We start from the raw sequence: 16,413 nt of genomic DNA, 5'->3' as shown, positions 1-16,413 counted from the left end.
AACATCTCTACATTAGAGAGATGTTTCAACAATACACTATATATGGTAATTCCCATGGAAAATCTCAAACTCTTCAGTATTGTGGTCCTTTCAAGAACATTCTTCTTAAAGAACTCTTAGCTTGTAGCAAATAACAATCAACAACAACCACCACCAACATTATTTACCTTAACTGTCCGAAGATGACCGCAAGCTGCTTATGTAAATGGATTACTGTTTTAAACAATTCGTTCACCCTACGCTCTGCTTTCCAGCAAGGACTGCCTGTTTCACCAATCTGTGATCAATTGCTGAATAAAGATGTTATGCATAGGACTTGAACTTTGGACCTCCAATAATGATTATCTGTGTTTTTACTATTCAAATGAAAGGAGAGAAGATTACTACTTAAACATTTTTTCATTCAGAGGAAATCAATAACCCTCCCTCATAACTTCAAGACTATTAATAAAAACTCACAGAAAACCATTTGCCAGTAAATGGCGTTGGTATCTGCATCTTTCAACTGATGCTTGCAACAGTAGCCTGCATCTTCTACGCAGTTGCTCAGAATTGGATTATTACAGTCCATGTTTACTATCTTTCAGAAATAATCCCTCTCCCTAGGTAGTTCTTACATCTTTTTGACCGCTGAACCCACCGATCAAATGAGAGAATTCACGCACAACATTCAGATGCTTGGTGACAAGTGCAATAACCACGAAAAATAATTTCAAAGAGGGTAAGGTGAAAGAGCTTTTCTGCATATTCATTGTCATTGGAATTACTTTTCCATTTTTACCACAGTAAAGATGGTCATCATCAGCATTTACAGAAAGTATCCCCTGCTGTGAATTGGATAGGTTTCAGTTTGGAGGGGAGAGGAAATCAAATTATAACGGCATTTCCTTTTATAACCCTTATTTCCCTGGATCTAACAGCAAGTATTCGGCGGAGCTTTTTGTCTTTGAAGATACACTCTAAGATTTAACTATAAAGTTTTACAGAGCAGAGCAGGCTTTGCATATTGTTAATAATAAATTCATGTAAGAAAACCTATTCCAAAAAAAAAAAAAAAAAAAGACCCTTAAGGTACATGAGATAAAAGCAACTGTATTTCTTAACCCAAATGGAAGTGACATCAAGAATTTCAAATCAATAAGGACTTCTTTATTTGAAAATTTAAGACTGATGGATTTTTAAATATAGGAAAAAAACACTACAAAGAACTGAAAAACAACACTGACATCCATTTAAAGAGGTAAAGCAGCAGTTTCTTAACTTACAAAACTTATATTTATGTTCATACGGTCAGCTGCTGCATTCTACTCGGTTGATAAAATATAGCAACAAGAATTATGACTTCCATACTCAATCTTAAAAAAAAGTGAGGTATATTCCACAAATAATAAACAGATGTTTTATTTTTTAATGGCTGTAAGGGATACACATGTCAGAATCAACTGAAGAAGCCGTCAGAGGAAAGTGATTATTTATTGGGAAAAAAAACAGTTATTTCTACTAAAAATGTTGAAGCAGTAACAGCTTTTTAACTGGTCATTCAAAGTAAAAAAAAAAAAAATCTCAGCCTCCCTCATGACTCAGCCTTAGCAGCCATTTCAGTGGCAACCATAGTTATTTGTCAGCAGGAAGTAAGTCGCTACGGAAAATATGAAGTAACCAGTAGTATCTACCATATCACAAACACAAATCTTGACGTGGAAAAAAAAAAATCTAGAGAGATCAAATTTTAAGATCAGAGAGGCAGAATATGCTACTGGGCACCCCTGCCAGGATGTGGTGTGCTGCAGCAGTGACCTGTGTGGAAGGCCATGAGCCACCTCCTGCAGCTCACAGCTAGTTCTGAAGCCAGTGCAACTCATGATGCACCTGGCCCACCTAGGGCAGCCAGTGGCACTTCTGCCCGAGTATTCAAGAGCGCAGCAGTCACTATAGGAAGGGCTGGGGCCCACAGAGGACTCATTCCTTGAAAGCTTATGGCCTGTGGAAGAGTTATGATGCAGCAAAGGAAAACAAGAAGCAAGGGGTGGCACCGCACCCACAATCCCCACCTCCTGCCCCATTCCTCACCTTGCCGAAGAGATGGGGATGCGCAGTTACCATGCAGTAAGAACAGGGGGGCTGAGATGAGGAAGGGGAAGAGGAGAGGTGTTTGAAACTGAGCAAAGAAGATGGGCAAAAGGCACTTTCTAAATTGTTTTTATTTTCGGCTCTGTTTTTGTCTTCTCAATACTGGAATGATTTCAAATTTTATGTTCGTTTCCAACAGATCAAATTCAGTAACAATTTCCTGAGCCAAGACTGCCTGCAACACCCGCCGCAATCTGGTTACCAGGACACCCACGGTATGCCACTTTAAAGCATGTTTTTAAAGGGGGAAAATATACTTGGCATTCACTTAAAAACAAAGAACAAAGAAACAAAAACACGAATACAAAAATAGTCTGCATCACCCATTACAGGTCATTAAAATATTAATATTAAAAACTTAATCAGGAACAGCTTAACATCTATGCATATGAAGGTCAATGAAGATGAACAAAAACATACCCAAACCAGTCAGCAGGCATCATGCTATACTGATCAGGTTTTAGACTGACAATAGAAATATACTTTACTGTGTGTTTCCAAAATTCTGAACAGAATTCCTAAACTTATAAGAAAAGTTCTACTGACTTTTTTCCTGAACTTTCTGTGTAACTTCAGCTCCTGTGAGGATCTGAAGAGGCCCTCTACTGAACTACAGTTGTTTCTAAGTCAGGCTTAGGGTGTATACTGTAACTCTCATCCTCTGAAGTACAATACAGAGACAGTAAGCCAGGCAGTTTTTCTGACAGAATCAAAATTATTTTTACTGTATATCTTTATGCTGACAGCACTGAAATCTAAACGCCTAATTTATGCAAAGCTTCACTGTTTCTAGACACCACATAAAAATTTTAGAGTACTCAGTGTTCACTACAGATGTGTAATTTTCGTATAAAAATACTTTCAAATTATATATTTTATACTGTTGGCACAGAATACAGCTCATTTTCCCAAATGAAAGCTGAATAACTATAATATGCTTGAAAATACTTCTTTCCAACATCCCAAACCAAAGCACTATTGGTTGTCAGCCCTACGACACATTAAATTGCTAAACTTTTTAGATCAACTTAAATGTTCTTCTATTTAAATCAAAACAAAACAAAAAACAAAATTGATTTTGTTAGCTCAAGGAAACACTGAATGCTGCAGATGAAGTACTGTCATCATTGAGAAGGTTTGCATTATGTCCTGGATTTGGTATGTGCCTACACTGTTCTGACTTCACAGCTGCTCTTACAAACAGGCAGTTACATACAAATTTGTGTCCCAGAATTAACTTACAGGTTATAAATACCCAGCTTTACACTAATTACATTAAATACCATTAAGCACAGTAGATCAAGCTGAAACTCTCTTCCTCCTCCCTCTCATTCTTCATCCCTAGTTTCTTGACTAATCAGTTCTTCATGGTAAAGTTTGGAAGTTATCCCATTTTCCTTCTGGAGTATTCTTTAGCAACCCTACTGAAAACCTATTCTAGAAGGATGAGCTAGTCAAAGCATGATTTGCATTTTAACACACACAACATTGGAATTTCAAAAGCAGTCATGCTGAGTTTGTGGGATTTGTGCTACTACATCATTAAGATTTTCATGATCTTTTAACCAAGATCATATCTTTGCTCTCTCCTTACCAGAGAGCAACTTCAAGGGCAATTAACTATCTTCCGCCCCTTAGGCGCAGGCTAGCTGTCTTGCATTTACAGTCTCTGAGGTTGGGAGCTCATGGGTACTAAGTCATTTATTTCAGTGGCCTCTTGATGCTGGAAATGGGAGCACGTGCATCTGCTCCTTCACTACTGGCCAGGAAAGTTCATTCCTGCGTGTTATTCAAGCTCTGGTGCCTGTCAGGCCTTCTGTGATCCAGTTTCACTCAACACACCAGCAAAAACTAGATGAACAATTTTTCTTCTGGATTTGTTTCCTGCTAGGTTACTTAACTGCATCACCTTTGGTCTGGCAAGAGCCAAACCAACACAAGAGAGCTGCTCTGCTGGCTCACTGCCTTCTCATTCTGCAGCTGAGAGGCCTGCTGATCAGAACTGCTAAAGAAGCTCTTCTCATTGCTAGGCAGAAGAACAACTAAACAAGGCTGTGCAAAGACAAAGTCTAAAAAATAGATACTTTACTCCATGTTTTTTTCTCCTTTTTTTTTTTTCTTCTGTCTCCAAATCCACATAAAGCATATTCTAAGAAGAGTAGTAGAAAAGAAAAAAAACAAAATGCAGTATTTGGCACAGTCAAGTTTTTCCACAGGCACAGTTATCTACAGAGTAAGTTCTACATTAAATTGAAGACGTGAGGCAATACTTTTTTTCTTAAGTTCAAGATGCTTGCTTCTTATAGGCTAAAGGGACAGTCATCTCCTTAATGCCTTCTGGTTTACTTCATATATTCTTAAAATCACTAACATTGTAAAACTGAATAGGTGACAAAACACCAAATGCAGTGACATTTACTTAAAATAGTACCACAGGAATTTACAAAATAGTTGTTGTAAGCATAACTTACATCTTGGGAATATTCAAGGCAGCTGCCTCTCAAAAAAACAAAATAAAATAAAAATATTCATTCTAAAAGAAGAATGTGTTTACTTGATTACTTACCAATCAATATTTGCCCTGTTTTCATTGCTGAACTACCTGGCACCAAGCCATGTACTACAAGCTTCTCTTCACTGATTCCTCTGGTGACCTTATCCTTCTTGCCTTGTTTTTCTGCTCTTCTGCTGCTCCACGAAGACTGATGGACAATTCCTACCAAGGCCTCTAGCAGCCTGTGCTGCTCATCTTCTACAGCATTCTCCAACAGTTTTCTGGGATTTACATAAACATATAAATCTTTGTACTTCTGCTGTATTTCACCCATTTTCTGAGTGGAGTGGTGTTTCAGTATGGAAGTTGGACCAGTGGAGCGCATGTTACAGCTTCCACTTCCTTTCTTACCAGAATGCTTTGGTAAAAGATTCTTCTTTTTTAATATTTTTGTCAATTTCTTCAGTTCATACTTTCTTTCTTTTCGTGATCCCTCTTGAATAACTTCCGCTTCATTTTCACGAAACCTGACATGATTCACTGCTGGTATTTCTGGACAGGCGTTCTGAAGTAAAGTTTCTTCTTCACTTTCACTCATTTCTAAATAAAATAGTTCCCCATTTTTCTGCACACCATCCAACCATTCAGGCTCAAGGTCACTGGGAAACAAAGAAGAACAATCAGTGATAGCTCCTAAGAAAGACTGCTCTGCAAGTGACATCTACTTACTTCAAGCAGGGAAGGGATATGGAGAGTACAAGGCAAAAAAGCATGTAAACTCCTGAATATTAAAAGCTTAATGCTTTAAGTTTGCCATGGGGAAAGGACCTCTTCCAGGACAAATGATAGTTTTGGGAAGGAAAGACATCCCTTTCTAACACTAAAACAGATTCTTCAAATGTCTTCCAGCCATTGCAAAAATCACTGTTACTGACTTCTGTGGAAGCAAGCAAAAAAAAGCGTTTCTTTCATATCCAAGTTTTAATCGGTAATTACATTCACGGACATGATGGGGCTCTGTCTTAGAGAAAAAATGAGAAAGAAAAAATCTTATTTGTTCTCTCCCATTACTTTTCCCTTTCGCATTTAAATGTTGGACTGTACAGCAACCTTGTTGAAAGACAAGAATAGCATTTTTAAATCATCTAAAAATAACAAAAAGAAAAAACAAGATGAAATCCACATAACACTTTTTAAGACACACTCAAAATAGCACATTCAGATTCGCATGCAAAAATACAAAACAAAAAAGTAAAGAGGTAGCACTGCTTCAGAAAGAGTTCTAGCAGCTGGAGTGGATCACTAAGTCACTAGCATCAAGATGCTGCAAAGAAAAGGCAAGGCAACTGCAGGATGGATTAGCACGAGTGCTGTCTGCAATAAAAAATTTTTGTCCTAGTTTGGCAATGGCGATGTGTCAACCATGTCCAGTTTTAGACTGTATAGTCTAAAAGAGACATAATAACTGGAACAAGCCCAGAGCAGAGACAAATACAAAGTAGTTTATAAACATGTTTTAAATGGAAAGAGACTGAAGGAAATCACACTTTTTTGGCTGGGGGAAAAAAAAAAAAAAGCTGAGGAGGAACAGGCCAAATGGTCCACTCCACAGCTCCAAGGCGAACCCTGAAGTACTATTACAGGAGCACGAGGATCAGTAACCATCAAAGCAGGGAAAGTAATCAGTGATTTAATTTATCAAAACATTTAAGGTAAATATTAGAAAGCTTCTGATTTCACGCACATAGAAGTCAGCATTAGCAGGCTATGTGAAGAACTTCTAAGACATTCTGCGTGAAACAGCCAAGAGTAGCTCCCCCTCCCAGCCCCGGGGGAGCAGCACGGATCAGACCTCCTACCAACCTGGGACCGCACTGGTAGCGGTCAAACAGGGAAAACCACAATGGAGACATACGTAATCATATCAATAATTGAGTAAAGTTAACGTGCGTTTGCAAATTTTACACTAGAACTAGGTAATTTGACTAAACATAGGAAAAAAGTTTTGCTTAAAACTAGTATAAGCACACAACTTCAATAGAGCATTAATTAGAATACACAGATAAATGACACAGCTGAGCAGAGAACATTATAAAGACACCGCACCGCAGCACCTTTAGCGGCTCAGAGGGAAGGTCTGTCTGGAAAAAAAGACCACAAAACGCCCATACAGATATTGCTCTCTACCTGGAACTGCGGGGACTTAGGGGTATGTAAGGATACTGCAGGCAGGGACAAGTGTCACGCACTTTGCATTTATGCACTCTTTCGCCCAAAACGATGCCCGCCAACGCTTAGCCTATCCGCGCTCCCCCGCGGGCTGCAACTCCCCCCACCCCGCGCCGCCCTTACTCGGAGCTGGCGGACAGCGAGGTGCCGCCCGATCCGCTCTCGCTGCCGGTGTCCGCGCACCCCGCGCTATCACCCTGCAGCGGCTCCATGCCTGCAGCTACTCCGCTCGCGCCGTCCCCCTCGGACGCCATGACTCTCGCGGCCCGCCCGCACGTGACCGGCTCCGCGCCCTCTGATTGGCGGGCCCGCCCGGCGCCATGGAGACGGGGGAAGCGCGTGGCAGCGCCGCTTGCGAGCGCTAACGGTCGCGGCCCCGCCTGTGAGGGCCCGGGCGAGGGCGGGAAGCATTAGTGCGACCTCGGGCTGGAAGGGTCGCTCTCCTCCCTGCTCGGGCTCCACGGAGTAATTAAGAGGCTTGGAAGCGCCCAGCCTTCCCCGTTACTCCCTAAGAACCAACATCCGAGTCTCACTGGTCTTCTGAGCATCTTTCAGTAGGTCAGCGCTGAAAACATGATGGAGAATTGACTGGTTGTCTGATACCAAGGCCTCAGCAACAGCCCCATAAAAGAGACTCTCAATAGAACCACAGTTCTGGGGCGAGCCCGAAAGTATCGCTTATAATCAAAAACTTATCTGGAGAAAGAAACCTCAGTTAAAAACTGATTTTGCCCATCAAACCGCTAGCAGCAGAATACATCCCACCATCATTTAAAGAAGCACAAGAAATGAAGATGACTTCTCCTTAGCTTACGACAGCAGGTAAGCGAGGGAGAAAGGGCAGTGCCGCAGGGCACAGCCAAACCAGCTACATGTTTTGGCCCCTGAAAGCAGTAAATGCAGCCTACAAATGCACAGTAGAGAGACAGAAAAACAAAAAGCGACTCCGTTTTCAGGGCTTTAATTATTCACATGCATGAAAAACAAGACCCATGGCTTCCCTGGAGGGAACTTGCTGTGTGATAGCTGTGTCAGTAAACCTATCAAGACACGCATGGTGAATAAGGGAAGGGATGGAGAATAATTGTTGGAACATTTTTAATGTGTTGGCTTTAATCTCTGTGCTCAGTGGGATGCTTGCACAGCTTCAGCAGTGAGGTTTTATAGTGCTGGAGTATTTTGCAAGAGTTGCAGAATTCTGGTATGAGATTCCTGTGTTTGAAACTATCTTAGGGAAGCGTTCGTTGATCAACGTGATTTCGAGTGAATTAACAGACAGGAATGGTTTGGACCTGTGTCCCAGTGATTCAGCATCAACTAGAATTGTTATAAATACCTATATCAAATGTTGCGGCTACTCTGAAATGCCTGTAGAAAAGCTTGTTTCAAAGAAATGTTACTGTTGTGTGGATTTTCTGAATACACATCTATTCAAAGGAAGAGACAAACATTCCCTACCTAAAGAAAAAAAGAGGCAAGTTTGTTCCAGTATGATTTTATTCAAGTTAGGACAAGACATGGTAGAAAGAGTGGAAAGAATTATCTGAGCTGGCAAAAACCACTTTACACAAAGTATATAATTCATGCATGGTAGACAATTCTTAAAATAAATCAGATCTTTGTTTCCAATTGCCAGATTGCAAGTTATGCACCAACTTTCGTATTTTCCACTGCTTCCAGAAAAACAGGTGGAAAACATGTTTTAGAAGTACCCAACTTCCCAAACAATTTACTGTGTAAAAACAGAATCTGCATAAACAACACTTCCCAAAGAGCCTGATGAGTTATGATTTTGTAGAAGGAATACTGCAGGAGTTACAATTTTAAAAGAGGTAGATGAGATACACAGTCCTGTCCACCTTAATTTCACTTCTATTTGCAAGCACTTCTAATACAGAGAATAGCACATTGAAGTGTTTCTGTAGAGAAGTTATAGTCTGTGCTAGATGGGCCTTTTAGTTATGTCGAATTTCACTGAGTTCAAGAGCTGGTTAATTGTTTCCAGTTGTTTGCTCAATAAGTGAGAATCACAGGCTCTCCAAAAAGCGGAGGCAGTTTTACAGCACTTGGTATTTTACAGAGATAACCTTATCGCAGAGGAAAGGATGCTGGAAGATTGTAGTTCACCGGGAGAGATAGTTGGGTATCACTTGAGTATCCTTCTGAAATGAATGTGGGATTTTGGTGCTGTGGGAACAATTAAAAATTGAAAGACTTATCTCACACAGCAGGATTTTATTTGAGTGAAGACAATTTTTCCCACACAATCCTACTTAAGAAAGCTTCCCATCATTTCTTGTGCATAAATATTAGGAAAAGACTTGAAACATTTTGTCTTCTGGTAGGTCCTTTACGCTTAATCCAAATGGTTGCGCTACTTCTTCTCACTAAGGCACCCCTAACCCTTCTGTACTTGGTTGCTGTTACTGACAAGCAGATGGTCAAGATTTGCCACAGGCATCATTGGTACCACCACTACTACTCACTCTTACTGGACAACTGGTTAATGGACATTTGAATGGGAATAATTATAAGAGTAAAAAGAGTGTTTTTTAACACTCTTTTGCCTAAAGGTTTTTCTGGAGGAACTAGCTCGATGTTTGGAAATTCATTTCAGGACAGGAGGTCCTTGTTTCTTTTTGGCTTAACGTCGTGCTCCAAAATGTATCGTGCTCTAAAAATAAGTCTATCTTGATCAAAGATGTTCAAGAAACATTTAGATATAGCGTTGAGAGACATGGTTTAGTGGGGTTATTGGTGGTAGGTGGGTGGTTGGACTGGATGATCTTGTAGGTCTTTTCCAACCTAGCTAATTCTATGATTCTATGATCCACATTTTTGTTCAGGAGTAGACTGTAGTTAAAAGGGGATAGTGCATAGGACACGCCAGTGAGGTATACAGGTCCTTTCTAATGAAGGAGGAAAAAAGCATACAACTGAATTTTGGTCTGGCTGAAGGGATACTTATTAACTCCCATTCCAACCCCTATCCGTGTACTTGAAAATTTCAACTACTAACATTTTTTCAGTGTTACACATCAACAACTGATTTTTCCACCCCGATGAAGAAAGGAGGCTGGAGTTGCAGTCTTTTCTAGCAGTTAGCTGTAAGAGCACAAGAAAAGTTAGGATTTGTGTTTATAGCTGCTCTAATTTGTCCTGTTGGGTTTTGTATAGTTACTCCAAATTTTAGCAGTTTTACCAGGACCCATGATTCACTGACAATATGTCAGATGGATTTCATTGATTTATGTTCAAGGAGTGCCGGGCCTGCATCGTGGATGTGGCTGTGCTCTGCTCAACACAAGGCTGAAAACAGGGACAGTGTTAGGTCTTTGGTTTACAGGAGCAAATTACTGCTCCATTCACCACAAGGGAACTCTGTCTGACACTTAGGAGCATCCAGTTTATGCCTGTGAAGTGCCAATGCTCCATCCAGAAACTGCATTGGATCATTAAGTGCTGAGCCGTCAGCCACCTCCCGTGCCTCTTCGGGGGCATTTCCTCTGCTAAGTGCTAGTGTGGGTGAGGAGCAAAACTGACTGCAGCACCACCTGAATGGTGCTAGTGATTGCACCTCACAACCTTCTGCCTTTTTTTTTTCCCCTCCCCCTTTCTCCACAGTGCAGGCAGTATAAACAGGCCACAGTAATACTGTGAGACAGATCTTACTGGATGCACCTGGCCTACAGCTGAATCTGTTCTTCATCTAGTCACCGTTTTTATCAACGTTTTAAGCGTCCCTTTGCTTTTCCTTACTTCGAGTTACAGCTCTTTGTTATCGATAACTGAACAAGAAAGCCTAAATAACTCATTATGGTTTATTTTTTTCCTTTCTACTAGTTATCAAATCCAATAATATTTCCAAGATGACTCTATTGACAACTGGACAGACATAAAATGATACATTATAGATAAGACATGACACGTTACAAGCAAACAACACTAAGAGAAAAATATTTTCACCTCTATGTTTCCTAAGGTTAACACCTCCTTTACTCGAACATCTGAAGGAAAACAAACAAAATCTGGTGGATTGTTAAACAGAGTCTATCCCAGTTCTTTCAGCTATTGAGTCCTATTCATTTTTTTATTTCTCCTGTGCACAGCATCAGCAAAAATATGAGAAAGGAATGAATTCCTTTTTGTTCAAGCTTAATGACAACAGTACAGCTTTCCCCTACACCACTAAAACCTTTCTGTAAGAGGGGCAAAAGGCACTTTCCATAGGCTTTTCTTCATAAACAAGATTTTGCGATTACAGCAGGGTTTACACAAGATTACGCGAATCGGACTGTGATTACAAAATCATCTGTTCACAGCTTTCCTGACATTAGTGCATAGCCACCGTCTGCAGCAAAGTGGTATGAACTGAATAGGGACACTGGAACGTCATCTTATTTGGGGAATTTACATTTCAGCAGACTACGTGGAGAATGAAAGCTACCTTTGCGACCAAAAGAATTTACATTTCGTAAGAAGACAAATCAGTAGTGAATAAATAAAATTGACTGTTCTTTGTTTTGTTAGAGCTCCTGCATCTGTTTCCTTCTGTGCAATTGTTAAAATGGATCACAAATAGTATTTCAGAAGAAGGACACAAAAGCAACCGAGGACAGCAACGAAAAATTCAGGAGCAGTATTTCAACCTGTCTCATTCTTTTGGGAAAAAAAAATCTTATATGGTTAAAAGTTCCCATTAGCATGGAAAGCAGCTGTAATTTCAAATAAGATTATTCCTACTGTTTTTACTTCAGTTGAAACCTACACGCTTTTTTAGCATCACCAGCTGCACATAGCAGGCACAGCAAACCTGGAAGAAAGCGATTGTTTGCAATGTCAACATGCAAATGTTTCGAGTATGAATAAGTACCTGATTGCACTGAAATTACACTGATGTAAGCAATACCATGGGCAGCATATATAATCCAACTTAAAAAGAAGATATTTCTTTATCAAGTCACTAATAAACGCATTCACAGCATTTCAGATGCCACAGGATCCCTGGTAGTATATGGGCAAGTTTTTTGCTTATAGAGCTGCTGTAGAGAGCAGGGTAGGAGGAGGCCAATTCCAGAGCACCCTGCTTGCTGTAATCAGTGCTTTCATCCTTAGACATTTTAAGCAACTATTCATTCAGTTTGGTGCTTTCAGCTGAAGAGAAGCTGTCCTAATAATCAGTTGTCAGTTCCCATAGCAATATCTGTTTGGAGCTGGCACTGAGAGAGAGCGCACTTTTTCTTTACTGAGGGAAATAAATCAACATAGCCGAAAAAATACTTGAGGAAACAGGCACTTTACAGACCAGATGTAGATGCTCTTCTGTTGAGTACTACTGAATGGGATGGTGTTTTCCTTGTACAGCTAGGCACAAAGGAGGTGGCACTGAGGGTGGCTCTGAGAACCCTGCAGACGGCCTATCAGGTAAGGTGTTATCGGTACGATTTCTTTGTGGTGGAATGCCGCGGAACATTGCACGTTAGGGATGGGGAAGGCAGGGATAAAGCAGGCAGTGCTTCTCCTGCACGTTCATTAACGATTGCCCACCTCGGATTTGCTCGCGAGTTGAGTTTTCCCTTCTCTCCCCGAGGAGAGTTCCCAGCGCTCACGGAACCGATCCAACAGTTTTGTCACCTCGATCTCTGAACTCGCGTCGGACGCCGTGCTCGCTCCCAGAGCTCCCGCAGAGCCGGGCGCTGGGCGCGCTGCCCCACCTGCCTGCCGAGGGGCCGCGGGAGCCCGAGCACTAGGAGAAGGCGAGGGCAGGCACGAGCTCGGCCCGTTTGACTTCCTGCCTCGGCAACAAAAGGCCGCCGGCGAGGAGCCCCTCCGCAGAGCCGGGGGCTCGGGCCCCACCGCTGCCTGCCCCTCGCTCGCTCCGAGCGGGGCTGCGCCGAGGGGCCCGCTCCCCGCCACAGCCTCCCGAGCCCGGCGACGAAGCTGCAAAGCCCCCCGCCGCCGAGCCTCGGAGAGACGGCGCGGCGCCCGCCTCCCGCCCCCGTCCCGCCGCTAACCTGTGCAGCAGAACGCTCTGCACCGAGTCCAGGTCCTCCAGGTTCCTGGTGACGGGCCGCGGGATGCTGTACCTGCCCACCCCGAACATCGCGCCCGCCCGCGGCCCCCTCATCGCCCGACTCGCGGCGCCGGGGACTGCGGGCGGGCGGCAGCGGGCAGGTGGGATCCCTTCAAGCCGCCCGCCTCCGCCGCCCCGCCCGTCCGGCCCCGGAGCCCGCCGCGGGGCGGGGGAAGCGCGGCCCGCGCCGAGGGGCGGGGGCGGTCAGGCCGGGCCGCTGCCGAGGCGCTGGGGCCTCCCGGCGTCTGTCCCGTCCCGAGTCCTCACCTGCTGGAAGCGGCTATCGGAAAGCGGGGGTCTGTCGTAGATTCGGTGGGATCCTTCCGAACTGGCAGCCGTAGGACTTTGTCCCAAAGCCTCCCTGCTGAGTGAGAAAACCTCTTCCCCCGACTTGTTTTCCAGTTGGTTACAGTCATTGAATTGCCCAGTTGGTTCTCTTTCCTTAGGTATCAGTGCTAAAAATATCAATCTCACAAAATCAAATCCAGCCTTTGCCCTCCCTTCCCCCCTCCCCCCCCCCCCGAAAAAAAAATATTACTTACAAGTCCTTCCAGATGAGGAGAGAGTTGCAGGGCCCTGTAACGATTTCCTCTGACACAGTGCACTGTCTGAATGGAGATGTGTGACCCGAATCTCTGCCGTTCTTATTTCTTACCTGTGCATAGCCATCATTTGTGCTCTCTGTTCCCAGTTACAGAGAGATCAGGTTTCTGCAATGCTTTAGTTGGACGGGTCATCTCCTCCAGATTTCTTCTATAAGCAGTTTAAGATCACTATCTAATAAGATCTTGCAGTCAATTATTGAAAATAGAGGCTTTAGTTTCTCAATTATTGTGTCTGAGATAACTATAGTAAGACAAAAATGAAGTTGTTTTCTACAAGGATTGTTAGGAGGAGGACTGCTACTATAATACAAAATGAGTAACAAGTTGGAAGGCATTGGATGTTTTATCACCCAAATCCATGGAATTTTGGCCACTACCTCAAACAAAAGATTCAGCTTTCTGAATACTTTGCCTTAAAGAGACAGTGGTGACATCTCAATCTGGAGAGAGTGATTTTGGGACTACCAGGAATCCATGGGTAGGAATAGGATTCTCTTGGCATCTTTCCTTTAAAAAAAAAAAAATCCTTTTTTTTTTTTTTTAATACTAACTAAAAATTATAAGGGAAGGACAATCTCCTCAAAATACTACTGCATTCAAAGATGTGGGAGCTACCCACAGCCAAATTGCTGTGGCCAAGGTGAGCGACAGCAGCAGTACTATCCAGGATTACAACTATTAAATCTTTGCCCTGTTATATAGCACCAGGGCAGTGGTGCTAGGGAAGCTGAGAGCATATCAGAATTTTGGATCTAAGTAGCAGTGACTGAAGGAGCTTTGGATATACAGTCTCTAAATAATCATAATGTTTCTGCAGCAGGCACTGTGAGAAGAACTTTCTGCAATACCACACCCTGATTTCAGGAAGCTGATGGAAGTAGTGTGGTTGTCTCATCCCCTGAGACACCACTCAGGCACAATCCATATTCTGGATGACTGCATGGGCAATGCGATGTGAAACTTGGAGTGTTTCACCTGCAAATGTTCTTGGAAGTATGGATCAGATGGCAGAGTAAGAAATTTTCCTCCTATTCACAGGTAGAGCTTCTTTTGTGTCCTCACTGTGTGTCTGCTATGGTAAATGAGACTTGTGAAAGCGAGAAAAACAGGGATCATTTTAAGCTGAATATTCAGTCCTGCCTATATACTGAACAGGAAAAATGAAAAACAAAATTTAGCTGATGCTGCTGAAAGTAGCATCAGTTAGTAAAAAAAAATATATTTTGTAACTTGAAATAATCAGCCTTCCGCAGCTTAGCATCCAGCAGCAGCATGAGTAAGGGCCAGAGCTGCTAGCAGTGTGTATTAGTCTCAGGCAAATAAGAAGCAAAAGTCGCTACATGTTCATACCGAGATTGTAAAGGTTAGTCTAGAATTTAACATAGATGTGGGACAGCTTATCTGGACCACTGGATTCCCATCAGTCCTTTATATGTGGTTATGAGCACAGCATTACGTAACAGCAACAGAGCAGTAAGCGGCAGAGATTTACTTTGGTATATATGTTTTTTTGTTCTTAGTACTGTTTTTATGCCTGAAGGAGCAGTGATGTTTGATTTGGTACATAATAGGGTTGTGTTTTCCAGTTTGCTTAGGGCAATGCAAAACTCATTTCTCAGGCTGGCGTTTGCTTGTAGAGACCAAGAAAGCCAAACATTATCATCAAAACCCCACAGCATTGCCAAAAGGCCTTTCCAGGATATTTGTCATTTTTCTTTGTCCTCATGATTCTTCTAACAGGAAACCATTTTTTTTCTGGTGTTACTTACAACTTCCTAATTCTGACCTTCATGATAATATCTGATACTAATATTTTTACCCAGGCCTAAAATTGGTTCTGAAAACCTGTATTAGAATTGCTTACAACTCACCAAAAAAGCATTTAAGCAGAAAAAAGAGAGCCTCGAGCTGTGCCAAAATGGAAAAAAAAAAGAGGGGTTTATGTAGATTATGAAATGATAGATACATCAGTATCTTGTTGCTGATAAACAGGAAAAATAGAGCGTTTTTCTAGATATTAATTACAACTTTATCACTTCTAGTGTGGCTAAGCTCATTATTTGCTGATAGCAACCGGAAAAAGGAAAAGGGAGCAGAAATTCAAAAGTGATACGATGGATACATTCAGAGCTGTACAGTTATGTCCCTTGGATAAGTTTATGTTCCCTTTGCTGCACATGAGTTTCTCAAGTTAAAAGAGTTCTGTGCTGGAAGGATTAATTCTCAAAGCAACTTCTACAAATCCCTCGGCCTTTGACATTTACAAGAATTATTTTAGTAGAGTCTTAGAGGTTGAAGGTTCCCTGGAATATGAAGTATTGTTTTATTGTATTTTCAGCAAGATTTTAGCATGTGTACAATATGCCACAGAAAACTAAGTTCATCATTACATCTGAGGTTTCTCAGTTCTGGTATTTATGCATTAAGAATGTGGTGTTACAGTGCTTTTTGAATCAAGTGAAATTCATGCAACTGGAGAAAGATTAAAAAGTTCTGCAATGCAAAGAAACAAAAGCATTAGGGATATTAACCCTGTTAAAAACAGAGCAATGACAACAGAAATGAATTTTAACAGGCACCCTGGCATGCAAAATAATTGCAGTATGCCTGGGCTCCCCTTCCATCTGTGTACTTTTACTGCCAGTTGAGCTGCATCACGAAAGCCCTTTGACTGTGTGTAAGAGCTATTCTGGTGCTTCTTACATAAAAGAAATAGTGAAGTATTGTGATGCTCTGCTTATGACAGGTCTCTTTCTGACATTGTAGTGTTTTTATGTTTTTTTTTTTTTTTTTTTTTTTTTTTTTTCATTTTGGTTTTTTTTTTTTTTTTTTTTTTTTTTTTTTTTTTTTCCTTGAAGAAGCAGTTGTTGGTCTTTTGGTTA

The 16,413-nt window shown here is 41.8% G+C and overlaps 1 protein-coding gene across 2 annotated transcripts in view; it reads right to left on the bottom strand.

The window, feature by feature from the left end:
• Window positions 1-13,625, bottom strand: part of INTU (inturned planar cell polarity protein) — a 45,199-nt gene extending 31,574 nt beyond the window's left edge. The window contains exons 1-3 of one of the 2 annotated variants that reach the window (XM_021394224.1): window positions 13,469-13,625; window positions 12,868-13,381; window positions 4,697-5,283 (exon numbers count right to left, since the gene is read on the bottom strand). In XM_021394224.1, the coding sequence (XP_021249899.1) occupies window positions 4,697-5,283; window positions 12,868-12,980 (700 nt within the window). In that variant the 5' untranslated portion in view covers window positions 12,981-13,381; window positions 13,469-13,625. Of the gene's footprint in view, window positions 1-4,696; window positions 5,284-6,976; window positions 7,140-12,867; window positions 13,382-13,468 lie in introns of those variants that run through there. The other variant, XM_021394223.1, reaches the window with a different exon arrangement.

The sequence above is a fragment of the Numida meleagris genome, chromosome 4 (assembly GCF_002078875.1).
Source record: "Numida meleagris isolate 19003 breed g44 Domestic line chromosome 4, NumMel1.0, whole genome shotgun sequence".
Taxonomy (NCBI): Eukaryota; Metazoa; Chordata; class Aves; order Galliformes; family Numididae; genus Numida; species Numida meleagris.
Note: the sequence above shows the minus strand (reverse complement) of the source record. Positions and strands in the feature narration are given on the sequence as shown.